General features: G+C 54.8%; 2 protein-coding genes across 2 annotated transcripts; one reads left to right on the top strand and one right to left on the bottom strand.

The window, feature by feature from the left end:
* Positions 1-904: 904 nt before the first annotated feature.
* STARD10 (StAR related lipid transfer domain containing 10) lies at positions 905-25,531 on the bottom strand. The gene is made up of 7 exons (XM_059133430.1): positions 25,302-25,531; positions 24,601-24,911; positions 4,802-4,949; positions 4,100-4,203; positions 3,413-3,530; positions 1,570-1,622; positions 905-1,323 (listed from the first exon to the last, which is right to left on the bottom strand). Exons 2-7 carry the CDS (start codon positions 24,805-24,807, stop codon positions 1,078-1,080), a joined length of 876 nt encoding a protein of 291 aa, XP_058989413.1. The 5' UTR covers positions 24,808-24,911; positions 25,302-25,531; the 3' UTR covers positions 905-1,077.
* On the top strand, positions 7,244-7,612 carry LOC131807783 (large ribosomal subunit protein eL31-like). The gene has a single exon (XM_059133431.1). The coding sequence runs from the start codon at positions 7,244-7,246 to the stop codon at positions 7,610-7,612; it is 369 nt and encodes a 122-aa protein (XP_058989414.1).
* Positions 25,532-26,236: the final 705 nt, after the last annotated feature.

Genomic DNA, 26,236 nt, shown 5'->3' with positions numbered 1-26,236 from the left:
CTCCAAATGGGCTATATCTTTCCAGGAGGGGAGGACAGGGCCAAACCTTGGAGAGAACTTCCCAGCCCCAAATTCATATGGGGTGCAAAAACACTAGGGAGGGCTAGAGCACAGAGCTCTCACCTCCCAACCTGATAGCAGGGGTGTCCCTTAGGTGGCAGAGGGTACCTGGAGGTCACTGAGAACAGGTGAGATTCAGGCACCTCTCTAGGTCTCAAAGCCTGGACTGGAAAGCAGCCAGGTGGAACACAAGACCAGGGGACAGGCATCTGACCACTTGCAGAGGACTGCGAGCCCTACCTTTTCTGTTAACATAGACCTGAGGTCTTCAAAGTGACATAGGGAAGTCTCGACTCACAGGACCTGGTCCCTCCACTGCATTGAAGTCTGATGACCCTCATCTCAACCCCCAACCTTCCTCCTCCAGAACATGTTGCCCCCAATCTTCATTCTGAGGCCCACAGCCATGTGGTCTGAGACCCAGGAACCTCTCCGCCTTCCTTCTGTGATGACTGGAGAGTGTCAGACCTCCTAATTCCACAGCTTGTACCAGTGGGGCCTTAGGATAAAGGTCACATGGAAGAGCCTCACCCTCTGACCCTGGGTCAGACCTACTTCTCTCAGAGCCCTGAAAAGTAGCCAAAGAGCCTAAAGCGAACAGGCAACAAGGACAGGCCAGCGGATGAGTGAACTGATGAACAGATACAAAAGAGAACACACTATGAAACACACTATGAAACAACCTCACGTACACCCCCAGCCGCACTTGGGGAAATGAGGGGTTGCCCGAAAGCATAAAGGCCAGATGATCACAAAATGAGTTCTAGAACAAGGGGATTAAGGGGCTGCGGCGATCGGTGGTCGTGCCCCGGGGTGGTGGGAAGCAGGCACAGCGACGAATCAGTTGAGGCTGTGGGATCGTTTATTGGGGCTGTGTCCAGCCAGGCCACAGCGCCAGCCTGGGCCGGAGCCCAGCGTCCCTAGGAGGCGCGGGGGTGGGGGAGGGGAGAAAGCGCGGGAGGATCCGCCACCCCGGCCCCACTCCATCTTGTCTTGGTCCCTGCGGTGGTGCCGCGCTCAGGTAAGCGAGGTGTCATCATCGCTGCCCTCGCCGCCTGCGCCCCCCAAGCGCTCCTCCCGGCTCTCTGTCACAGCGCTCTCATCGATGTTCTCCAGCGAGTCCGCGTGCTGCACGGAGAGCTCCGACAGCGCCAGGCTCGGCAACGGGCTCTGCTCTGGGTGTAGCCACGGCTTGAAGTGCGGCTGATGCTTCTGCTTCCACTCCGGGTACTTGACGCATGCCTTGTACATCTTCTTCATGGCCTGTGGGGCCGCCGCACAGCAGAATCAGGGGTGGACGCGAAGCGGGACTGCGTCTTCTCCAAGTCCCGGCCTGCGCCCTCCAGCGGCTCAGTCCCCAGCTCCCGGTATCCTGACTCTGGCCCATTTCAAGACTCCGCTCCTCAGCCCTGACTCCGCCCCCTGACTCCCAGTCCCCATCCTTGACCCACCCCCTCATCCGAACCCTTTCCCCCAACTTCGGTACCCCAAAGTGCCAAGGCCACTCACCTTGGGAGCCAGGAACTGAGAAGATTTATTCACTACCCACTTGGGTAAGGAGCCTATGAGAGCAGGGAAGGGTAATGAGGAGAGAAGGAAAGCAGCCACCTAAGGGACCCAGCCCGCACCAAACGTATATACCACCCTACTCCTTCCAGCCTGGGGCTTCCACAGAGGGTACCCTCTTCTCCCTGGGAGTGGGGGGAGGCTGTGAGTCAAGTCCTGTAAGACTGCATCATTCTCACTTTCTCTTTCCACCTCAGCCCAAGGTCTCTAGGATCAATTCTGTTGTGTCCCCCCAAACCCACCCCATTTACCCCTCCCATCCCTCTGCTGTGCCCCAGAGGACTGCATGGAAGAAAACCACGGGGTCCTAGGTGACCATAGGCTACAAGTAGGTTGAAATCATGACCCACCAAGCTCCCACCCACCAGCTCCCCTCCACTGACATCCCTTCTCATACCCAACCTGTGAACGGCCTTGATGCTCAGCCCTTCATCTACCTGTCCTTCCAGGTCCCCTGCCCCAGGAAGTCTAGCTGCTACACAAGCCCCTTGGCTGAGCACCCCACCTTGGCCCGACCTGGAATCCACAACCTAGTTGTCTGCCCTTTCTCATTCCCAAGTGTCTACTCTGCCTAACACCCATCACAGTCAGTAAGGAGCAAGAGGGCCCTGGGCCTGGCTCACTGGACCCTCAGTGGGGCGTGGGCACACCCAGGCAAAGATGTTCAGGGCTTACCCATCCTCTAGCCAGTCACCCGTTCGCGCACTCACTCCACATCCACTCTGTGACACCTACTCTGGGCCAGTCCCAGGGGCCCAAAAAACAGCTCACTGTCTGGGGCCCAACAGTGTGCCAAGGGCTCTGCTGGAGGGGAATGGGCCCACCAAGCAGAGAGCCAGTGGTGACCTGGGTATCACAAAGGCGGTGACATCTGAACCAGCCCCATGGGCATGAGGGAGGGAGGAGAGGTGTGAGGCTGAGGGAAACCATTGCCTACACAGGGAGGTGGGACCATGTAAGGTACGAGGAGGGACTGTGAAAGCTGGGGAGGGGGCTTAGACTTTACTCTGAGAGCAATGGAAAGCCAGAGAAGAATTCTAATCAGAAGAGAGTCATGTAGAAATATGCGTTTTGGAGAAATCCCTCAGTAGCTGTAAGGACAGACAAGGTGGCTGAGTACAGAGAGAAAGGACAGATTCAGGAGCTATTTAGGAGGTAGAATCAATAAGAATGGGTGGCCAGATTTGGGAGCCAAGCAGAGGGCACTCCAGTCAACCCCCAGATTCTTGGCATGGGTGACTGGGGGTTGGAGGCTTAGGATAAGCCATAACCTAGAAGGAGAGAGAGTTCAGCATGGGACACAGTGAATCTCAGGTCCTGGAAGACATCTGGAGGGATGAATCCAGGAAGCCAATGGCGGCAGGGTCTGGATACTAGCAGAGACGCATGTCAGCTGACTACAGAGCCTGGGGAACAGCTGAGCCCTCCTGAGGGAAAGAGTACTGAGACATGGAAAACTCAGGTTGCTGGGATGGGCAGAGGTAGGAGCCAGCAAGACAGACAGGGTGAGAGCAACTAGTGAGCAGGAAACAAGTCAGAGCCAGGGTGCAGGAGTCCAGGAAAAGAGCTCCAGGCCTTGTCGGGAGCAGTACCTACCACCTTGGCCTTTGTTTTTCAAACCATTATCAAGTCTCAAACTTTGGTTCAAATGATATTCTGGATGGAGAGTCCCCCAAATATAAAATAGCTCCAGACAGAGGCCCTTTTTGAACCCTAGTAGGTCAGGTCACATCCCCTGTGATATTGGAAAGGATCCCCTGATGGGCTGCTGGGGCCAAGCCCTCACCTTTGGGGTCCACCTGGGCCAGGTAGGTGATGACGCAGCTCTTGGGCCCCGTGCTCTGGATGAGGTAGCCCGTCTGGATGGACACAGCTCGGACCAAGTCTTTCCGAGGCGGGTATTTCTGGGGATGGAAGGCAAAGGGAGGTGAGACTCAGGGTTGGGGCAAAAGAAGTGTCTTTGTGAGTATGTGTACACACACACACACACGCACACACAGGTAGCTAGTTCAAAACCCCTGGCATACACTGCAGGCCAGGCCTGATGCAGGGGTGAGGAGAAAGGGAGGACTCAGACTAGGTCACCCCTGCCTCTCTTAAGCTCCCCCTGCTCTCCCCAGGAAGGCCCCCAGTCTGCGGTCAGGGGTCATGAGCACATAGGTGGGCAAGCACACACACTCCTTTTTGCCCAGGCCAGAGCAAGGTGGCCCAGCCTCAGAGAGGGTCAGAGAAGCCCTGCCTCTCACCCCTTGCACCCCCTTTCCCAGCCAGCCCATCTCACTTGCCCACAGGGATGGCCTACATCACCCTCTTCTCAACTGTCTGAGAGCTGAGCAGGGAGACCAGAGCCAATATTCTCACTATGTAGGAAGGAAACTGAGGGTTGGCAGCCTCTTCCTGGGCCAGTCCTGCTGGCCTGGCCATACACGGCCCCTTCCCCTGCGCCCCCAGAAGGGAAGGCAGGTAGACTCACGGGGTGTTTGACTGAGTAGTTCATAATGATGTAGTCAGTGCCCATGGGGAGCCAGGAGCGGAGGGTGATGACATCACGGTTCTTCAGGGGCTTTGGACACCTCCCTGTGGAGTGCAAGGGACAGTTCAGCCAGGCCACCGGCCTGCCTACCTACAAGGGAGGGCACAGCTGAGGCCAGGCACAGAGATGCCTCATCACCAGCCAGTTCTCCCTGAGCCGAACGGGTACCCCAACTCCTGCCAGAACACAGTCCCAGAGCTAAGACTAGGAGAGAGAAAGGGCAGAGCCCTCTCCTCTCTCCTCTGGTCTCGGGGACCACTCACTGCCTTCCGCGGCTCTTCCCTTGCTGGCCTGGCTGTTTGTGTGATCGTGAGTATATGGGAGAACGATGTTACCATGAGTACGTGTGTCTGACGATGTATGACTGGGAGCATGCGGCACGTGGCCGTGGGCTGCAGCGTGACTGTGTACACATGTGTGGAATATGTATCCATGAACATGTGTGTGTGTGCCTGTGTATGCCAGGGAGGGCGACCCTCCATCTCAGCACTCGGGTGGCAGAGCTGCCTGGCCGCAGGAGTGAGAGCAGGGTGGGCTGCACTCCCTCCTGGGAGGGAGGGCTTTCTCCCTCCTGGGAGAAAGAGGCTGGGCTGGAGGCCTGGATCGGGGCAGAGAGCTGGGATCGTGCTTGTGGCTGCTCACAAGAGTAATAGCCCACGTCAGCATTGACTGTCAGGCGGGCGATGTCGAAGGTCTCAATGACGTTGCTGTCCCACTTCTTTCGATACTCAATGTCGTGGAGCACGTCATAGAGCGTCTCGGCTGGCACGTCTCGGCATTCCATCCGGCACTGCGGACACACACAGGGGTGTCAGGGCCACACAAGGTTCCACGCCCCAGCCAGGAGACCCAAGGGGGGACAGGCAAGAAGGGGAGAAGATGGACAGAGAAGAACAGCAGCTCTGAGGCCAGCATGGGCTGACCTCTTGCTGAGAGCCCTGTCCAGCCCTCCCAGCAGCCGCCTGGGCCAGGAGACAGACAGCCCCTGGATCCAGAGACCATCTCCCGTCTCAGCCCTCAGTAAACCTCCCCTTCCGTCCCAGTCTCCTTCTCCAGGAAGACTTCTTGAATGACCAGGCCAGACCTTCTGGACTCCCAGATACTAAATCTCTCTCTCTGTGCGGTCCCAACCCTTGAACATCATGGCTGAGGCTTACAGCTGACTCAGCGCAGAATGTGGAATAGGTACATGTTAAATGAATTGAAAGCATAAATAAATGCCTAAATGGATGGTTTCTTTCATCCGTGATACTCACTACCGTATCATTTGTATGCTTTTTTTTTTTTTTACCCAACAAACATCTCTGGATTTTTAAAAAAGATTTATTTCTTCAATAGAAAGAACACAAGTAGGCAGAGTGGCAGATATAGAGAGAGGGAGAAGCAGACTCCCTGCTGAGCAGAGAGCCCAATGCAGGACTCAATCCTAGGACCCTGGGATCATGACCAGAGCCGAAGGCAAATGCTTAAAGACTGAGCCACCCAGGCACCCCATGGATTATTTTTCTTAAGATTGTATTTATTTATTTGAGGGAGAGAGAGTGAGTGAGTGTGAGGTGCCGGGGAGGAGAAGAGGGGGAGAAAGAGGGGGACAAGCAGACTTCGCATGGAGCACAGAGCCAGACATGGGGTGTAGTGCAATCCCAGGACCCTGAGATCCCAACCTGAGCCAAAACCAAGAGTCAGATGCTTAACTTACTAAGCCACCCAGGTACACCAAACATCTTTGGATTTCTTACAGTTTTTAGCCTTGTTCTCAAAGAGCTTTCCATCTAGGGGAGAAAAGAACCAAGGATACTTTTTTTATTTAACCCTCAAAACAACTCTGTCAGACAAGAAATCCAAGGAGGAACTTGAGGCTGAGAAAGGTTAAGTAACTTGCCTGAGGTCACCCAGCTGGTAAGCAGCAGAGCTGGGATTTAACCCAGATCATATGTCTGTAAAAACAGAACTATGTTAAGTTTGCACTCAGCAAGATGAAACTTAGTTCATGTCCTTGTTCTGTGATTTTTCTTCACCTCAAAGCCCCAAACACCAGGATCAAGTTCCCCTCAGCAACTGGATGAGTTTTCTTGTATAGTCTAAAAGTTCTCCCAGAACTGGGCATTCAGATGGTGCCAAGGGAGCCACACATCTTACTAAAAAGGGAATCTAAGCAAACATATGAGGGCGAGTCATACTGCCTTTCCTCTAACCTTGTGTTAGGCCTTGGCACACTAATAGTGAGGAAAGGTCACTGGAAGGGCACATCACCACCTACCGGGTATTCTAGGCATCAGTGAACTCATCAAGCCTGGGATATACTTCACTTTACAGAAAATACGGAGGACAGAGAACCAGCTAAATTTCACAAGAATACAACTGAAGGAAGACGGGAGGCACTCTCCAAGGCCACTGATGCAGTCGCTTCTACAGGTCAACGTCATAATGAAGGGTCTGGGCTAAACTGACAGGACCCAAGAACCAGATAGAAGGTGTGGTCCTGGATTGCATGCTGACCTGGATGAAACAGCTCTAAGGGCTATATCTGAGATGACTGGAGAAATGTGGATATCTTCTGAGTATTAGGTGCACTGAAAATTTACCGAAACAAAGTGGTCGAATGCTGCCTGAGGAAAAGCAGGTTACAAAATGGAATGCGCAGTATAAGCTCATTGTGGAGGAAATCTATGCACAGAAAACTCCCGGGAAGAATAATCACTAAAGTGTTAACAGCAGCAATCTTAAGATGACGAGAATATGATGGTTTTCTTTTTGCTGTATTTCTTGTTTTCTAAAATGTATAGTACTGCTCCTACAATAATGACAAGATTTAAGTAGAAAGGTCGCCCAGAGGTACTGAGGGGTGCACTCACCAGATGCCAGGTACTACCCTCCCCCCAGACCCCTGCTTCTCCTCTTCACCCCCTTCTTCCTCTAGCCACCAACAGAGGAGAGAGTCTCCCTTTTCCCCCTCCAGGCACTATCCTAAGTGCTTTACACACATTACCACATTTTGTTCTCACAGAAAGGCTCTGAGGTATTAGCCCCATTTTAGAATTAGAATAGCCCTCGGAGTTCCCGTTCCAACCTGGGTCTGGCAGAATGGCTCCTGCAAAGAAGTGTGGTGAGAAGAGGAAGGGCCATTCTGCCATGAACGATGCAGTGACCAGAGAATATGCCACTGACATTCACGAATGCATCTGTGGAGTGGGTTGCAAGAGGCGTGCCCCTCAGGCACACAGAGAGATCGAGAAATTTGCCACGAAAGAGATGGGGACTCCAGATGTGCGCAGTGACACCAGGCTCAGCAAAGCTGTCTGGGCCAAGGGAATAAGGAATGCTCCATACTGTACTCGTGCGCAGTTGTCCAGAAAACATAACAAGGGTAAAGTTTCATCAAGTAAGCTTCATCGGCTGGTTACTCAGGTGCCTTTCAAAAGTCTACGGACAGTTCATATTGATGAGGACTAACTGCTGACTTTCAAAGAAAGGTCTAAAACGCAAAAGGGAGGAAGGGAGGGAGGGAGGGTGGAGGAAGGAAGGAAGGAAGGAAGAACCCCCCCCCCCCCGAAAAAAGAAAGCTCAAGGACAGACTCCAGCCTGCAAAGATTCACTGTGTGACTCTGAACAAGTCACCCTCCCTCTCTGCTTTTCAGCTGGATGAAAGGGTATGACTCCAGATCCAATCAGTTCACTAACAGGCCCCAATTCCAGCCCTGTGCAGAGCACAGAAGAATCAGAGTTGACTCAGGCCTGTGCTCCAGAGGCTTTCAGTTGAGGGAGGAGACTAACTTGACAATGGAAGGGTAGTCCAAACCACCTAATAAGGGCACAGAGGAGGAGGTCAGCTCTGCATGGTGAAGGGAGGCATCGGGCTGCACAGAGAAACTGTCTAGAAGGCAGGTGTCTGCCGCGGACCCTGGAAGAGAGAGCAGCCAGGAAACAGGCACAGAGGCAGACGAGAGAAAGGTGTGTAGGCAAGCCAAGTGTCTGCTCCAGTCCCTCTGGTGTGTTGTAGCCTAATGATCAAAAGGTCCTGGTTCCAGGTCTAAGAGAAATGTGTGATTCTGGGGCTGGGTCAGCAAGTAAGGACAGCAAGTAAGGACAGAGTGATAGGGACCTTGCCCTGCAGATACAGGAGCCAGCATGAAGGGCTCCCACTGGTTCAGGAAGCGACTTGTCAGGGTTTGCCCAAGGCTTTGCCAGTTTTAGCAATGAAAATCCCACATTCTGGGAAACCCCTCAGTCCCAGACAAACTAGGACAGTTGGCCACCTACCACAGGCTAAAGCTGGAACAACCCATGTATTAAAATAGTGACAACAGATTGTATTCCACAGAACAAAATAGGAAACCAAAGGAAATATAGGTATGAATAAATAAAATTAATGTCTATGGGGCGCCTGGGTGGCTCAGTGGGTTAAGCCACTGCCTTCGGCTCAGGTCATGATCTCAGGGTCCTGGGATCAAGTCCTGTGTCGGGCTCTCTGCTCAGCGGGGAGCCTGCTTCCCTCTCTCTCTCTCTCTCTCTGCCTGCCTGTCTACTTGTGATCTCTCTCCGTCAAATAAATAAATAAAATCTTTAAAAGTAAAAAAAAAAAAAAATTAATGTCTGATGAGGTATAGGGTATTTACACAGCTTCAAAGTAACTTCCCATCAAATACTTATAAATTACAAAGGGAAAAATGAGTAACTTCACTGTAGAGAAGCAGGGCAGACACCTCCTGAACCAACTGATCCCAGCGAACTTATTAGTAAGGAGACAAATTGGCACTGGCTGTCGCCTGACGGGACATGACGAAGAGAATACAGGCAAAACTTATGTGACGTTTCTGCCAAAGATGCATAAACACAATCGAATCATTAGGAAAATCAGACAAACCCCAAATAAAGGACTTTTACAAAAGTCCCCCCTGCTGAGCATCAGGGTCTGGACAGGCAGGAAGGACTAGGGAACTCTACCAGACTGAAGGCGACTTCAGATGGACTGACTTATGGACGCAGGAGTGAATGCTGTGGGGGCAGTGAGGGAACAAAGCAAGGGGAGGGCTGGGACGGAGAGAAAGGTGGTGGAGAAGATGGCAGAGGTCAGACCAGCGATGACAGCTGTGGGATGACCCCTACCCAGTAGTCCCATGGAGGTCTGGATGCTGCAATGGCCTGTCAATGCACACGCATGCTTTACCCCAAATTATGAGTGGGCATCACTCCCACACTGCCAGGTAGGAGCCCAACACCCAGGAGCCGCAGCAGCCAGAATCACAGGGCAGTGAAGGCAGTCAAGCAGGGATCCAGAACCGGCTCTTCCTGTCCTCTCAGCTCTCAAGGAGCACTCGAGGGTGGCCTCTGGGGAAATAGGACTTGTCTAACCAAAGCCAGCCTGCAAAGCTGACTTGGCTCTGCAGGTCCTAAGAGGTGTTCTCTGGGCCCTGAGTGTGTTTGGAGGGGCCATGACAACAGGATTCTGCTCTTAGCTTAGAACCCTACCTAGGACCGCCTCCTCCCCCTGGCCAGGCTCAGCGTCCCCAGGGCCTGGGTACACACTGAAAGGGGACCCACACTGCCCAGACGCTGCCCATTTTCCCTAGGGCCTGGGGCTCCTGTGGTTTCCTGAGACAGCAAGCGGTAGTCTGGTACTCCAGGTATGCACAGCCCTGAGGCAGACCCCACAGGTAAGTATAAACTCTGCATTTCATCTTTTAAATAAAGAGGGAGGGATAAACAAACAAATAAATCAAAAGGGAGGGATGCCTGCGTGGCTCAGTCAGTTAAGTGCCCGAATCTTGACCTCAGCTCCAGGTCTTGATTTCGGGGTTATGAGTTCAAGCCTCTCGTTGGCTTCCATGATGGGCACAGAGCCTACTTAAAATACATACATACATACATAAACAGGGAAACGTCAAAGGTTTCCCAGGCTGGTGGCAGGCTCCTGGGCAGGCCAGCAGCGGTGCCCTGCTGGCAGGGCAGTAAGTCTGGCGGGAGTGGGGGCACTGTTGGTCAAGAAGCAGGCAGGCTGTCTGGCTGGTCCAGGAACGGAGTGGAGAGTGACCATCGGTGTTCTTACCCTGCCTGGCTCCTGGCCGTGCTCTTTCCACAGCCCCGTGGAGGCAGCGCAGCTGAGCCAAGAGGGGTAAATTACACTCGGCATTGCTCCTGCCCACGGTGGCAGCCACCACATGTGCGAGCTGTAATTCTAAGAGGCTTCAGGAGCGATGGTGCGGGTAGGGATTAGTCACTGGAGAGCACCCCGGGGGGCAGGCCTGTAACCGGGACCCACAGTCACTGAACCATGGGCAAGTCAGTCACTTGGGCTGGCCCTCTGGGAGCTCCCCCAGCAAACCAGAACCGAAGGGGGGCTGCTTTGGCTACTCAGTGAGGGTGCCACTAGCTGCAGAACCCTCCGAGATTGGGTACAGCAGGGAAGCTGACTTGTAGCTGAAAAAACTGAGGCCCAGAGGGAGCAGGTAACACCAAGAAACTACAGACAGCGTCCCCCCTTCCCTTCTCGCTAGCCCCAGGAGGCAGAAAACAGAGTGCTCAGAACCCCAGGACTACCACACCCATAGAGCCACGGTCAGCAGGGACTGGCCAAGGAAGGTCCTCAGGGAAGACTCCAGCAGGTTTTGAGTCTGGCACTCCCATCTTCTAATTCCACTTCCTCCTCTGGGCACAAACTTCCAAGTCTTAGTTTCTTCACATGAAAAATGAGGGTAGTAATAGTACCTATCTCATGGGGCTGTTGGGATCAAATTAAATGAGATAATGGGGTGAAATGTACACAGTAAATACACAAACACAGCTGCTGCTCTGGCTTTAGCAGGCTTCCGTGAGTAGCTGTTTACCCTTCCACAGACAGGTCCCGTTGGCACGTGCGGCCTCAAATTTTGTGCCCTGTGTGCTCCTCTTGCCTCTCCCTGGCCATGCCCGTCTGTCCATTCATCCATTCACCATTCTCTGGAGTCCACTGTGTGCCAGGCTTGCAAGTGGGCAGTAGGGCCTCCGGAGTGAACCAGGAGCCCCAACAAGCGGGTGGCACAAGGGACAAGGACACAAAATCCCATTAGAGGATGAGTTGGGCTTGGGGGAGAGGAACACAGTGACTGTGGGAGTAGAGGGCAATAAAGCTAAAAGGGAAAGGAATGGAAATGCCTCTAGGAGGGAGAGACCCATTTCAGCAGAAGGACTGCTGGGCACCAAGCTGTGTCTCATTCTGCCCCTCCCTCTCTCCCAACTCTTGCCCTGTGCTTCTCTAGAGGCCTTCCCAGGGCTCAGCTTCCTAGAGAAGAAAGAATCTCCATGGGAGGGAGGGAAGTGGTAGGGAGAGGGGTTGCAGTTTCTCCCAAGACCCAGGGAGATAGCTGACCCCAGACAGGGGAAAAGAAGTCAGGTCACCTCCAGGGGCTGCCATAGGGCCTTGAGGGCCAAAAGGTCAGGGCCATAACATGCAAACTGACGGGGGAGGTGGATCCAAGTTTGGCCTTTATCCTCAGACCTCACACAGCAGGTCTCCCGTATCCTTGCCTGTGGATATGTGGGGCACACATATTATCCCAAAGTCCTAGCTATGGACCCGGGCGATGAGCTCTTCTCCACCACTCTTCAGTGACCACTGGGGAACGTGAGGCCCAGAGAAGGTAGGGGGTCTGTGTGGGCTCTTACCATCCCACAGGCCGTGTTGACTGCTCAGCACGCTGCATTTTAGTAGACAGTGTTGTAAAAGGAATAACTGTTATGCAAATCATCCGTTCCTAACAGAACCATATTCAAATTAAAGGGAAGTGTTCCTGCCTGTGGGTGGGTCACTCAGTATCAAATCACTCATAGCCCTGAACCATAGCCACAACCTCAATAACCATTATCATATATTAAGGGCTCAAAATCACTACCTAATTCATCATCACAAAGGAGACAACAGCTCCTGGCCCATGGACCCCACAGGAACTGACATTTAAGTCAAAGTGCCTCTGCCAGTTGTGAAGGTCACCAAGCTGCGACCTCTACGCTAACACTGTCTCTGAGCCTCCCAGCCCCACAGTGCGTATCATCATCCCCATCTTACAGATGCAAAAACTGAGGCCCAGAGAGTTATAAGGATTGACCTCAAGGCTAACAGTGGTGAAGCAGGGAACCAGCACCTGCTTGTGCCTGACCCCAAAGTGTCAAGACTTTCTGCTACCTTCCTCAGAGGGAAGGACTGGCCCAGCCCAAACACCACGCAGGAGCTGGAGACTTAACTAACTGATGGTTATTATGCAGAACTCACTGGATTCAGATGGCTTGCTGCCCAGGAAGGCAAGGCCCATATATTCTTCCTTGGAACAAAATTCTTCACTGCATCCTTGGACCTCACTCGGCTCAAACACAGAGCCCTTCCAAAACTTAGCCCTGGAGCTCTGCACCTGGAAGACCCCTGGGGAGGTTCCGGCCATCGAGATGCCCAGCCAGACCCAGCCAGGCCCCACGGCTCATAGCTGACTCAGCAGATCCTTTCTGGCCTTGGCTTGGGCAAAGGACTTCAGCTCTGAGTCCCCGTTATCTTCATCTGTCAAACAGAGATAATCCTCCCCTCAGAGAGGAGCTGCGAGGATTAAAGGAGTCTTGTACATAAAGCCCGGGCAGCAGGTGCCCTTCCTCCAGCCCCAAGCCCCGGCAGTTTCCCCGACTTCTCAGGCCCTGCCAACAGGAGCACCTTCTTGTTAATCCCCAAAGGGCAGGACATGCAGGGCCAGGAAACAAAGTTTAAAAACACAAAAATGCCCTAGATCCCTCCACAGGGTGGACGAACAGAGAGTGGGGTGGGTGGGCCTCTTCCACCAGGGAAGGGCCCTACACAAATGCACCAGCTCCCCCCTCACGGCCAGGCAGCACAGACTCCATGTCAGCCTGGGTGCTGAGAAATACAGACTGGCCTGGGGCACATGGCCTATGAGAGGCTCCCCTTCAGCAGCCCCTCGACCCTCTCTACTCTGGGTCCCCTCCCAGGACCCCCACTGTCTGTCCCAAAGGCCCCAAGAGGCCCGCATCAAGCTGAGCTGATGGAGAACTTGCCCTTGCCTCTAGGTTTCTGGGGCTCCCAGAATGGAGACTTCTAAGCCCTTCCTCTAAGGCCCCCTACCAAATCTCAAGAAGAGCTCAAGGGCACTGACACAGACTCAGAGAAAGTGGGCAGTGGGTGTGGGAAGAGAGAGGTCTGATCAGTCCTGCTTTCCCAGGGCTTTCCTTCCCAGGCTCCTTCCCTATTTTGTTTCTGAACTTCAGCCTGGCTGCAGCCCTCCTAGTCCTTAAATCCTTCAGGTTGGCCTGGGGCCCTCCTTCCTGTCTCCTCCACCCCACAGGCCTCCCTCCATCAACACACACTGCAGTGCACTGACTTGCCCCGGCGCTATGGCCCCTTGTTCATCTTGGCGTCCCCTGTATCTGGCATGGTTTAGTCAAGAACTGTTTCTGAATGGAAGGGATGAACAGATGAAACAACGAGAGGTTGTGCCCGTGTAGGCTTCCTCTGACTTTCAGAGTGCAGCTCTGAGCCATGGCCAGTGGTCCTTAGTGCTTCTGTGGAATCAGAAGGAAAAGTTGTTGTGAAAACCTCCTGGATTCTGGTAGAATTCTCTATGGCACTTGAGGCTGATGATTCCTTCTGCTATTACCCTTGCATGAAATGCAGTGTGTGGGGTGCGGGTGGGAAGTCAGAGACAGGCTTCAGGGAAGACTCCTTCTGGGACTTGCTGAAAGATCTTTCATAGTTCCGATAAAATAAATTTAAATTGTACCGAGGTCCCAATTTACATTTAAGAAAATAACAAAAATATAGAAAATACCCACAGCTTGTGAGGATGTGGTAAAATTGTTATAATCATTAGTGACAGCAAAAATTGACTCCACTATTCTGAAAACCAATTTGGCAAATATTTTTAAAATCATAAAAATGTCTTTCAGGGGCACCTGGGTGGCTCAGTCGGTTAAGTGTCTTGCCTTTGGCTCAAGTCATGATCCCGGGCAGCTTGCTTCTCCCTCTCCCTCTGCCTGCCGTGCCCCCTGCTTGTGCTCTCTCCCTCTCAATCTCTCTGTCAAATAAATAAATGAAATCTTTAAGAAAAGAAAAGGAAAAAAAAGAAAAATGTCTTTCAACTCAGTTCCTGGAATCCCAGGACCAGAAATTTATACTCAGGAAAAAACATACCAAAAAGCTGTTACAATATTAATGCCTATATTATTGCATTTATCATTAGCAAAATATATGGAGAGCGACCTGGAACAGCATCCACAGCTGGGCCGGTTTGGGTTAAGACACATCACCAATGACGACTGCCCAGCTACTAAGAACTGGGGGCTCCCCAGGGCGAGGTTGGCTCTGAATCCTTGGAACCTAGACTAGGACAGGCAGGGAGCAGCTGAGGGAAAGGTTTGGGAATTAGTAATTCTGTAGCAATATAAGAAACTTTTACTGATGTAATGTTAAATGAACGAAAGAAGATACAAATCTGTACCTGTGCCAAGGGCTAAACCATGTATAAATTGTCTACACCATCGAATGAGAGTTGGGAGAGAACAAAGAAATGTTTTACACAGGAATTGAGGCTTTGGGTGATTTTTCATTTTTGGATTCTTGGTATAACAGTTTATACAAGGCATTGAAACTATAATTGTCCCCCCTGCGTTGAGAGTGTTGTCCAGAATCCAGAGGTCCTCATTCCCTGGACCTGGAAGTCTGGGCGGAGCTGAGCTGGGGCCTGAGGCTGCCCAGGCTGAAGCCGAGTCAGCCTGGAAATGCTCCCTATCACCTGCTCATGCTGGGAGTGGAAGGGCGGGGCGGGGCGGGGCGGGGGGGGGGGGGGTCTGTGTCCTCAGGCTGCACCAGGCAATGAGAGCCACGGGCTGTGGGGCAGGCCAAGAGGGAAGCCAGTCCGCAGCTACAAGGCTGAGCATTCAGTGGAGTCCTACAGGATAAAGCGAAGAACAGAAGGCACTCAGATGAAAACGAGGGGGAGGAGCTCGGGGCAGAGGTGCCAGTGTGAGTCTGAGCCTGGCAAAGACCTGGACTGGCTGGAGGAAGGGGAGGAGGGGAGGGCTCAAGCAGTTCCATCAGGTAACCTGAGCGAACAAGGAAGGAGGCGGGAGAAAACAGAGCCGTCCCTTGAGAACCTCAGACTGTTCATTCATTCATCCGTTCAGCAAATGTTAACAACGTGCCAGGCTCTGTGCTAAGAGCTTTACAAATTAACTTAATTCCATCCTCTCAATTACCCGGGAGGAGGGAGATTATGCCCATTTGTAAATGGTGGCCCAAAACAGTGAAGGGAAGGAACCCACCCAGACCCCAGTATGAGCCCCAGTTGCCTCCTGAGTCTGCTCCGGCAGACCGCATGGGGCCCTGTGCTGCTCTCAGTCCAGGGCTGAGACGCTTACACCGGCTCTGCCTCCTTGCTCCAGCACCCCCACCCTGTCCCAGTCTCCAGCACCCTCCATGGACCCCAGCACATCCCTCAGGCTCTAGACCAGCAGGCCCCAGCTCTGCAGCAGCAAGCGGCATCGGGTGTGAACATCACACAAGTTGACCTCCTGGCCTGGAACTCCTTCCGCCGTGCTCCAGCCCTGGGGGAGGTAGGAAAGGTGGACAGAGGTGGAGTTGAGGGCAGGAGAGCTGGGAGAGGCGGACAGTGGGTGGGCCTGGAGGAGAGGGAAAGAAAAGGGGTGACTCGAGAAACAAGACAAGGGCCAGGGCTAACACACAGACACAAAGACAAAGGCATATTGGAGAAGCACCTTCTAGGGCTTCAGAGACTACCAGAGGCCTGATGCCCCAAAGCACTCTCTCTAGTAAGCTCCAGACTTCATCTTCCATGGCCTCCTGGGCATCACACCCGAGCATGCACTCACCCTGTCCAGTGCTGCCATATTATCTACCCCAATGCCCACTGCCCTCCCCTCTCCTCTGGCACCTGGAACCCCGGCACAGTTCTGGACTCATTCCTCACTCCAATCGGAGTTCCACTCAGCCACCACCTTCCAACACCTCCTGCTCACCAATCCGAGGCAGGCATCCCCATCCTCCCTTGAACCACTGCAGCTGCATCCTTGTCCCTGGTTTCCTGGCTCTCAGGCCAGTGCTTGCCCTGCCCAAGGGAACTTTCTAAAAGCCAGAACTGAGGGTGGCATAGGCTTCAAAGTCCCTGCTGTCTCTCTCTGCCTTCGGGCCCAGATCCCAACTCCAAAATGTCCTCCTCCTCTCTGGCTCCGCCTCCGCTCCTTCTCACTCTGTCTGTACTCCTGCCTCTGGGAGCCCTTGGCACTGAGGGATTCGTGGAGAACTGCTCAGTTTGCAGCCTGGCTTCTGCCAGGCTCCCAAGGCCCTGCCCAGACAGCCCCCGCCACCACCATGCTGTCTGACTTGGGGTCCCCACCAGAGTTCTCTTGGAGGGCTGTCCCTGTCACCATCAGTCTCTCCGCTAGGCCTCAGGGGTAGGGCTTGGGTCTGACCCATCTTCAGGTCTCCAGCACCTGCACACTGGCTGAGGTGGGGCAGAGTGGGTGGGAGGCATGAGAAGAGGTTTGTTGACTGAAAAACAGGGACAGAAAAAAACATGGACAGAAAGGGACAAGTAGAGACATAAAGGAAGAGGTGGTAACCCTCGGACATGGGGACAGGAAACGCACCCCAAGAGGAGACTCTGAGAGCCAGAGGTAGGCCCAAGGACCAGGCCAGGAGGCTAGATGGAGGCAGGGAGGGCAGAGCTGTGGTAGAGCCAACCCTGAGCCCCAGGCCAGAGCTGCCAGGAGACAGCTGAGGAGACATAATTGGATCAGAGACAACTCTGCTGCAGTGAGGGGGCGTGACTCACACACACAGTAACGCCAGACACAGAAACACACAGTCCCACACTCAGAGGCACATACACACAGCCTCAAACACCGGCACGGGCGCACGTATGCACTTGTGTACACACACACACACACACAATACAATTTACTGACCCTCGTCAGAGCTGGCACGGGGGCACCTGGCAGGAGGTTCATATCACACACACAATCGCCCGCAATCCAGCTCCCCACACAAAAGATGCACATGGAGAAGGCCAGACAAGCCCTATCACATCACCCTGTCCTCATGACACACAACCACCATCTGGCATCTTATTTAATTATCGGTTTGCTTCTGTTTTCTCTGGTCTCCGCCTCAGAATGTAAGCCCATAACAGCAGGGTCTGAGCTGTATGATTTACCACTAAATTCCTAGATATAACACAATACTTGGCATACAGTATATGCTCAATAAAAATGTGTTGAATGAATGAATGTGGAAGACACACCTGGGAACTCCATCCACTCTGGTTGTCAGGCCTCTGCCTTAAGACATCACTTCTGGGACACCTGGGTGCCTCAGGCAGTTAAGCATCTGTCTTGGGCTCAGGTCATGATCTCAGGGTCCTGGGATAGAGCCCCATGTTGGACTCCCTGCTCAGCGGGGAATCTGTTTCTCCCTCCCCACTGCTGCTCACCCTGCTTGGGCTCTCTCACACTCCCTCTGTCAAATAGATAAAATCTTTAGAAAAAAAAAAGGGGGGCACCTGGGTGGCTCAGTGGGTTAAGCCTCTGCCTTCGGCTCAGGTCATGATCTCAGGGTCCTGGGATCCAGCCCCACATGGGGCTCTCTGCTCAGCGGGGAGCCTGCTTCCCCTTCTCTCTCTGCCTGCTGCTCTGCCTATCTGTGATCTCTCTCCGTCAAATAAATAAATAAAATCTTAAAAAAAAAAAAAAAAAGACTTATCACTTCTTTGGTCCAGAATCAGGTCACAAGCAATCTGGGGAACCAAAGATTGGGATGGGGTGTCCAGGAGATGGTAGAGGGGATCTCAAGAAACCAAGGACAGGTGCAAGTTGTGGCATGAAACCCAAAGGACATGATTTCAGTGGCCCAGGACCACAGTATTCATCCCACTTCCTGTGTGTGTGTATGTGTGTGCACATGTGCTGCGGGGTAGGGTGGGGCAGTGAACATGTGCAGGCATTGCTCATCTGCCCCAGGACATGACTCTAGAGACAACAGAGGTAGCAAGTCTTCTAGGACCCCAGGCTGAGAGGCAGAGGGGCAAATGGTAGGCTAAAGCCCCAGGGAGGAGCTCCAGGTGCTATGTCACCTGCCCCAGGCTCTCTCATGACAGGTGAGAGGAGCTTGGATTTGGCATGGGACCCACCACTAAGTCCTAGGCCTGCCACGTTCCTTCACTGTCTATGTTTCTAAAGGTCCAGGGGCCCCAGAGCACTGAGGCCAGCCCCAGCATACCAGAGGGGATAAAGTGAGGCACCAAGAGGAATAGCCTGACACCTGGTCTGAACAGCCATTTTTCTGCCTGTTGATGGAGCAGTTTCTTCTACCCAGTCAGGAGCAAAGGTAAAGGGTCGGGGCTGGAATGAGGTTTCTAGCCTGTCTATCATGACGGCAACCTGGTTGCCCAGCGTGTGGCTGCTGGTCCCTCAGGAACAGGCTGGAGTGGCCCAACCGAAGGTCCCAACTCATGGAAAACTGCCAGGCTTCTGGAGTCGTGGCGCCCATGGCCCTGGCTCCAGGTGGCCCCGCCAGGCGTGGAGACGCAGGAGAAGAAAGAAAACCCATCTGTCTCCAGGACTCCCTCCTTTCTCTCATCTCCTGAAACTTTAAAGACTCTCGGCTGGAAACTGAGCTGGGGCTCGTTAAAGTTTAAAAGCCAGAGCCTGGGGAGCTGGGCGTAGATGTACAGAGCCAGCCTGTGGGCTGAGGGCTCTTCTGGCCCCAGGGGGACACTGACTAGAGGAACCCACCTTCACCCCACTCACACTCACGAGGTTCTTGCCCCCAAGGCAGGCATCAGGGGGCTATACAACCACACCCTCTCACAGCCCAGCCTGCACAGCCCAGCCTGCACATTGCAAAGGGTCATGCTAAAACCGCCAGCTTCCATCCATCCTAGCTCCTCCGTCTCGCTGGATGCAGTCGCCAGCCCTGGAGGCATTCCCCACAGCCCCTGCTTTAGCATAGACCGTGGCATCTCTGTCCAGACAAATACAGATTCCTCCTCCTCCTCCTACCTGCCTTCTTGAAAACCGTCCCCTGGCATCCTGACACCCAGGACCTGCAGGACCCACATCATAGGGCCTTGGTCCAGCTCTCTACTCACCTCTAACCCCCTGCATCCCCAGCTCTATTCTAAGCCCCCTGCCAGTCTCCTGATACACTGCTCTAGGTCCCACCTCCAGGCCTCCTGCAGCGGCTCCCCTGTCCGGAATGCTCCCAGGGCTATCAAACATGTACATCTCAATTCTCCACCCAATTCCAGATGTATCACCTGAGCATTCCAGAAAGACTTCCCCAGGCCCCAAGGCTGGTTCAGGGCCCCCCTCCAGATCTCCACAGCTCCTGTGACAAGTGTCCATCCATGCACAAGGGAGCTCCTTGAGAACCAGGCATGGGCTGGAGTCTCCTCTCTGTCCCTTACCTCTCATACAGGGCCAGAGAGGCTATCAGTGAGTGTTCGCTGACAGAGTGAATGGATGAGATGCCCTCAGAGAGGCCCCACTATCCACATCTGTGGAATGAGGAAGTTAAAGCCAAGGTGGCAGCAGCAGCATGCTCAAGGCCATGTGGTCGGTCCTCCGGACCATGTGCTTTCTCCTCTACAGCCTCAGCCTTGCCCAGGGACCTCCTCCAGAAAGACCTCCCTCAAGTTTCCAGCCCCCTCTCACCTTTCCCTTCCCTGAGCTCCCTCACCGGAAGGTCCTGACCCTGACTGTCTGGAGGCATGCTCTCTGGGAGCCTGTTTGGTGAAGTAAACAGGCCTCAGCTCTGAGCCACTGCCCCCAGTTGCCTCCATGCCAAGTCAGAGGTAGAGTCAGCTGGGACAGTCTTCAGGACTGAACCCTGGATCCAGGCACCCCATCTAGAGAGCTCTCTGATGGCACAGAGTGGCAAGGCCTTAGCTCACCTTCCTTACTCTGTGCCCAGTAGTACAGACCCCTCTAGCATGGTCTAAGGCCCAAACAACCTCTACAAACCACCTGCCCAGCAGCTTCCTGTAGAGATGGGGAAACTGAGCCCCAGATGCACAGAGTTCCAGCCTGAATCTGAACTCACTGAATCCAAGGCCCTAAAACCAGATTTGCTCACACTCTTGCCTCCACAGAGAACACTGACTTGGAAAAGTGAAGTGACCTTCAAGGTCCCACTGAGGACTGGGCTCTTGGTCAGCTGGGTCCCCTCCAGGGTGTCCTCCCAAAACAACACTGCACAGGAAGACCCAGGAAGGAGAGAAGGGTATGTTGGGACCCATGGGGTTCTAAACACAAAAGGACCCAATGGTGTTTATAAGCAAGCCCAAGGGAACAGAGAGATCTCAGCTTCGGAGACCCAAGGGCCTGCATTCTGATCCTGCCTCAGCCAACTCTAGCTGTTTGGCCTCGCACAAGTGAATTCCTGCTCTGAGCCTCAGTTTCCACATCCGTTCAATGGTGTTACCACAAGACAGCTGTGAAGACTCAGTGGGAAGCCATAAAGAAAACATCTGTCTGTGCCCCCACATTCCCCATGACCCTGGGGAGTCTGTTTAAGAGTGGTAAAACTGTTAAGAGTGAGAAGGGCCAAAAATAAATAAATAAATAAATAAATAAATAAAATAAAAATAAGAAGAGTGAGAAGGGGATCCTTGGGGATCCATCAAATAATCCCACATTTCACAGGGGAGCTACTGAGGCACTTAAGAGGGAACAGACTTGAAAGTTTAAAACCTGGGGTAGGAGTGATATGGGAGCGGGGGGTACAGAGAGGTCAAAAAGGGAGGGGCTGTGGAGCTCTCCCCAGAGCAGAAGGGGAGGAGCCTTTGGAAAGGAAGTCAGAGAAGACAGGTCCCCACTGCCCAGCTTCCTGTAGCAAGAGGAACCTCAGGTTCTCAGGCACACTTTCCCAGGAGACATCCCACCGCTGCTGCAGCCAGCAAAGTCCCTCAAGGCCCCCCCGATCACTGGGCCCACTCCTGCCTCTGTGGTCCACCTGTGGACATCTGCCCATGCAGTAGGCAGGGGTCACCTGCCATTGTCATTCCTCTCTTCACCAGGTTCTAGAAACTTCTGAGGACAGGGCCAGGTGTCCTCCACATCTCACAAGGCTGGCCAAGCACAAGGCTAGGCCGGCTGCAGCAGCAGAGAGCCTGAGCACAGGAGCAGCAAGGGCACAGCTTGGCAGGCCACATCGCCGCCTGCTCACTGTCCCCTCACTCCTTTCTCCCCTGGCCCCAGCACAGGTGTTCTTAGAGCCGGCACAAAAGGACAAACAGCCCAGAAAAGGGCAGGGACCCACCTATGGTCATACACTGAGGACACCACCACCAGGACCGGACCTGAGCTGATCCTGTTTAAATGACCAGCAGACCCCTGAGTTTTGCATTCCTCATACACACAGATACCGGCCTGGGCATCAAGAGACCTAGGTCTGGGTTCCAGTTTGCCTTCTGCCTTAGACCCAGGATCCGTGTTCAGCATCTGCCTGTGGGACAAGGCCTGCCCTCTCGGGAGATGGTGTCTGCCTCCTCACCAGGGCCCAAGGCACAGTGCAACCCCCAGGCCAGGCCAGGTTGGAGGCCAGGAGGGAGGGCAAAGGTGGAAGTGGCCTCCAACAGCCCCTTCCCTTTGTCTTGGCTCTGAATGCTGGTCCCAAAGCCACAGTGGCTCTCAGGGACCTCTGGATACAGGAACATGGAGAAGATAAGTCTAGAGGAAGAGACACAAGAGGAGATCAATCAGGTAGACAGATAGGCAGGACCCCCGCCCCCCACTCTGGGATCACGAGAACAAGGCATGTCCAGGCTTTTCCAGCTCAGGGGGATGGCTCCCAACAGGCTGCGGCAGGATGGCGTAAGGGGCCAAAGATCAACAAACAGCTGTGGGTGTGGCCCAGCCCCCAGAGTGACCCTATCAGCCCTGGGACTCTGGCTGCAGACCTGCTATGTGACCTTGGCAGGCCACCTCCCCTTTCGGGGCCTCCAGCTTTCTCATTTATCAAACAGGAATGGGATTATGAAAACACCGCAGTACTTCAAAGAGTTATTGACGGGGTCAAATGCTGTAATGTTGACTAACAGAGTGAGCCAATCAGACAGGGCCAGGTGCTCTGGAGCCAGGCTGGCATGGGTCCTACTTCCACCTCAGCCGCTCTGGGACCTAAAGCAAGTGACTCTTGGCCTCAGTTTCTTTGTAGGATGGAGATAAGCCTGCCCAGGACTGGCCAGAGGGTAAATTCAAAGGTGGAGAGAGACAGTCCCTGCCTGGCTCAGGGCAGGAGCTCCTGTCAGAAATGGGATTCACTGCGTGGAAACTGGGACTCCTAAAATCCTGAGGATGGGGAGCTCAGAGACCTCTGCCCATCTACCAGAGCTCCACTGGTCTATGCTGAGGGGATCAGGAGTGGGGGCTGGCCCCGTGGGATACCCATAGCCAACGCCCCAGCCTCCATCCTAGGCCCCAGCTCTGCTCACCTCCTGTCCCCAACTCTATCTCCATTGTGGGGAGCAGAACAGAGAGAGCCAGGCTGGGTTCCAAGCCTGGCTCTTCTAAGACTTAGCTGTGTGACCCTGGGCTGGCCCCTGTCCTCTTCACAGGCCTCAGTGTTCTCACTTGCGCCCCAGTGAGGAGGGAGTATGAAACAGGGACGGCAAAGGGCCTTCTGGCCCCCTCCAAACTCTGCTCAGTCTGAGAGGGACGGAAGATCCATGTCCTGCCTGGGTACCACAACACCCAGTTTTTCCAAGTCCCCTTCTCTCCCAAAGAAGGCCACTTGACAAGTCTGATCTGACCACAAGGGGTCTCTTGTGGGAGTCTGGCCCCAAGACCCACCAGCTCCAGTTCAGTACTGGGCTGGGTTTATTCATTAAACCAAACCAGATGGAGGAAGCAACTCGGCCCTATTGACACAGAGGGTGGGAGTATACTGGACTTAGTTCAGACCTTCTGCTTCTGGGGAGCCTTAAGCCTTCCCCAGGTCACATTCTGGAAAAGAACCTTCTTCTCACAACAACCTTGCTCACCTTTCATTCAGTTTGTTCCTTCCTTCTTTCCGTCCTTCTTTCAATCAACATCCCTGCTCTATCTAGGGACACAAAGAGAGACAGGATCTGTCCCTGTCCTCAGAGAGCAGCAAGCTGGAACACATCAACTGCCCTTTGCTCCCCTGCTCCTCAGCATCAGATATAGATCAGATCCCCAGGAACCCCTAGCCCAAGGGCCCTCAGGCCTGGGCAGAGTCCCAGATGGAGAGACACACACACACAGACACTCAGAGAGAAAGAGATAGTCAGATAGCTGGGATCCAAACAGAGAGTCACGATGGGGGAGTTGGAGTGGCAGGGAAGCAGAAAGGCATGGGGTCAGAGAGGGAAGGTCAGATATCTCCAACCCTGGAATGAAGTCAAGATGCCACAGTTAAGTCTGAGAGTAGGTCCTGGGCAGAAGTTCCCTCTGAATACCCTGCCCTCCCCCCCCCCCCCGCCCCAAAAGAAATGCACTCCTCTGCACTGAGGAGGAGGGCAGCAGAAAGCAGAGAGCAAGGGAAAGGCGAGGGAGGCGAAGGGCACAACCTATCGCCAAGAGCCCATTGAAAGGAGACCTGCCCCCTCCTCGAAATGTGGCATAACAGTAATGCCTGATAGGTTGGAGGCAGCCACTGAGGCCTCTAGACTACAGTCTTCACCAGCCTCTGCCCCATCTCATCCTGCAGGGGAGGTGGGCTCATGGGGTCCCAAACCTCAAGCCTGTTCTGCATGGAGGAAAGTCACAGGAATGTGTGGAGTGGGGTTGTAGGCTCTGAGGGAGCCGATGTACCAGCATCTGCCTTGCACCTGCTGGCCTCCCTCGGCCCCCTCCTCCGAGAGCCTAGCCCTGTGTAAAGCACGGACATCCAAACCCTGACCTCAGGATCTGCCAACTAGGATCCTGAGTCCCTGCAGAAGACTCTGGGTGCAGCAGGGGAAAGAAGAGGGACGACCAACACATCAGGCGGGAAGGAAATCAGGTCCCTGGCACCCAGAGCTGCAGAGTGGAGACAGAACCAGGAATTAGGGAGAAAAGGGTTCAGTCTTCCCACCTGGGATAACTCAAGTTGGGGACCCGATGAAGTCTTGCCAGGGCAGAGTGGTCCCAGAGGGAGACCACTCCCCTAGACAGGCCTGGCAGCAGCCCACCTCCCCAGGAGCAGGCAAATGCATGAAGAAGACTGGGCTCTGGCTGAGTGAAGCCAGAGTGAGTCACACCCCCTCTTCCGGCCTCAGTTGGCCTCTGTGTAACGAGCCCTTGCCCAGCAAACTGTGCCTCCTCCTGGCGGGAGACTCCTTCTGAGGCTAGGTGCACAACCAGGTGTCTGTGGCCCTGCGGGGGAGCAGAAGACTCCCTGTCTGAGGTGGCTGGGCGCCCTGGAGGCTGCACGTGGGGCAGGGCAAGCCTACCTTGATCTTGTGCAGTGTCCGATCCATCTCCACAGCCTGCACCCACACAGACACGCCGGCCTTGCTGTAGGTCAGATTCCAGCCCTCCTCGGCCTCACACTCCGACCGGAAGCTGCGGAAGTCCTGGTCGTCGGGCACCTGGACGCTATCGCGGCCCAGGACTGGCCGAGGCCCTTGGGGCTCTGTTGAGGCAGCGGACTTCTCCATGGGGAGGCCCAGGGCCCTGATCCTAGTCCAGCTCTCCTGGGTCCTCCGCGGAGGCTCCGACAACGTCGACGCGGCTGCAGATGCTGACGCCACCTTCCTGGGACCTGCAGGACCGGTTTGAGGTCGGGAGTCAGTGCGCTGGGGGCGCGGGTGGGGCTGTCCGGGGTCCTGGGCGGATGGAGAGTTCCAGACCAGCAGGAACTGGCCCCCTAGTGAGCGCGGACCAGCACCGGGCAGTCACGGGGCCACCCCCAGGAGAAACCCCAGACCTCCCTGGGGTCGGAGTGGGGGCTGCGTATCGGGTGCTGGGGGTTCCGCGAGACCTCTTCGGGAACCCAGGGGAGGCCAGGACCCGAGGTGACGGACGGTCCGGCGGGCGCTCCGCGCAGCGCCGGCCGGACCCGCTCAACTAACTCGGCAGCGGCGCCGGCGCGGGCTGCGCCCGGGGCGGGTGGTGGGGGCGGGGTAGGGCGCCCGCCCAGCGGAACGCCCACCTGTGCCCGCTGCTCCGCCGGGGCCCGCCGGGGCTGGGGGTGCGAGCGCCTCCGCCGCCGCCGCCGCCGCTGCCCGGGCGACCGGGGCCGCGCGGGGGCTCCGGGGGAGGAGCAGTGGGTCCCGCCGCCCGGCCCCGCCCCGCCCCGTGCCCCCCCCAGCCCCGCGCGCCCCCTCCTTTCCTCCCTCCCTCCGGGCTCGGCTCGGGGGCTCCCGGGCTCCGCTCCCTGGGGCTTGGTATTTTCCAGGCTGCGGAGGTACAGCTGACGGAGCTCGGAGCCCCGCCCCGCCCCGCCCCGCAGGGTCCTAGCGCCCGCCCCCGCCCGCCCCGGGAAGGGACATGGCCTGGAGGGAACTAGTCCTCAACCCGGGGTTGGGCACGGGGCAGGAAGGGGCCAAGTCAGGATGGACTCTGGGAGGAGGGGTCCTGAGGTGCTTGAAGAGCGATTCTGGAAGTTAATTGGGAGCCCATTCTCCACCCCCCTCCCATACGCACAGTTATACACCCCTGCAACAACCTACTTACACACAGGCACGCTGTCCCCAGACATCCCAGAGACACCCACACACGACACTCCAGAGACCCAAACATGGGCGCACACCCCCGCCACATTCAAAAGCAACTCGAGATGCCGAAGCTTACATCCCCCACCAACGACGAGGCACACCAAGCCTACACACTTTTAACTTAGTTCCCAGTGAGGTTCGCAAACCCAGAAGGAAGTTGATCGAACCTACTAGCCTCCAGGTTCCCACACTGACCAGACTTGGGTAACATCTCTGAGTCTTACTCCAAAGTGAGAGCTTTAACCAGGGCCCCTCCAGCCCAGGACTCTGGCCATCGTCCACCACCACCCGTCCTAAGCACCCAGTCACCTGCCCGCACACCTCCCATGGACTAGACTAGGCTCTCAAGAGCATCCCCTATTCCTCCCCA

Source organism: Mustela lutreola, chromosome 1 (genome assembly GCF_030435805.1).
Source record: "Mustela lutreola isolate mMusLut2 chromosome 1, mMusLut2.pri, whole genome shotgun sequence".
Classification (NCBI taxonomy): Eukaryota; Metazoa; Chordata; class Mammalia; order Carnivora; family Mustelidae; genus Mustela; species Mustela lutreola.
The sequence above is the reverse complement of the archived record's forward strand: the minus strand, read 5'-3'. Positions and strand labels throughout refer to the sequence as shown.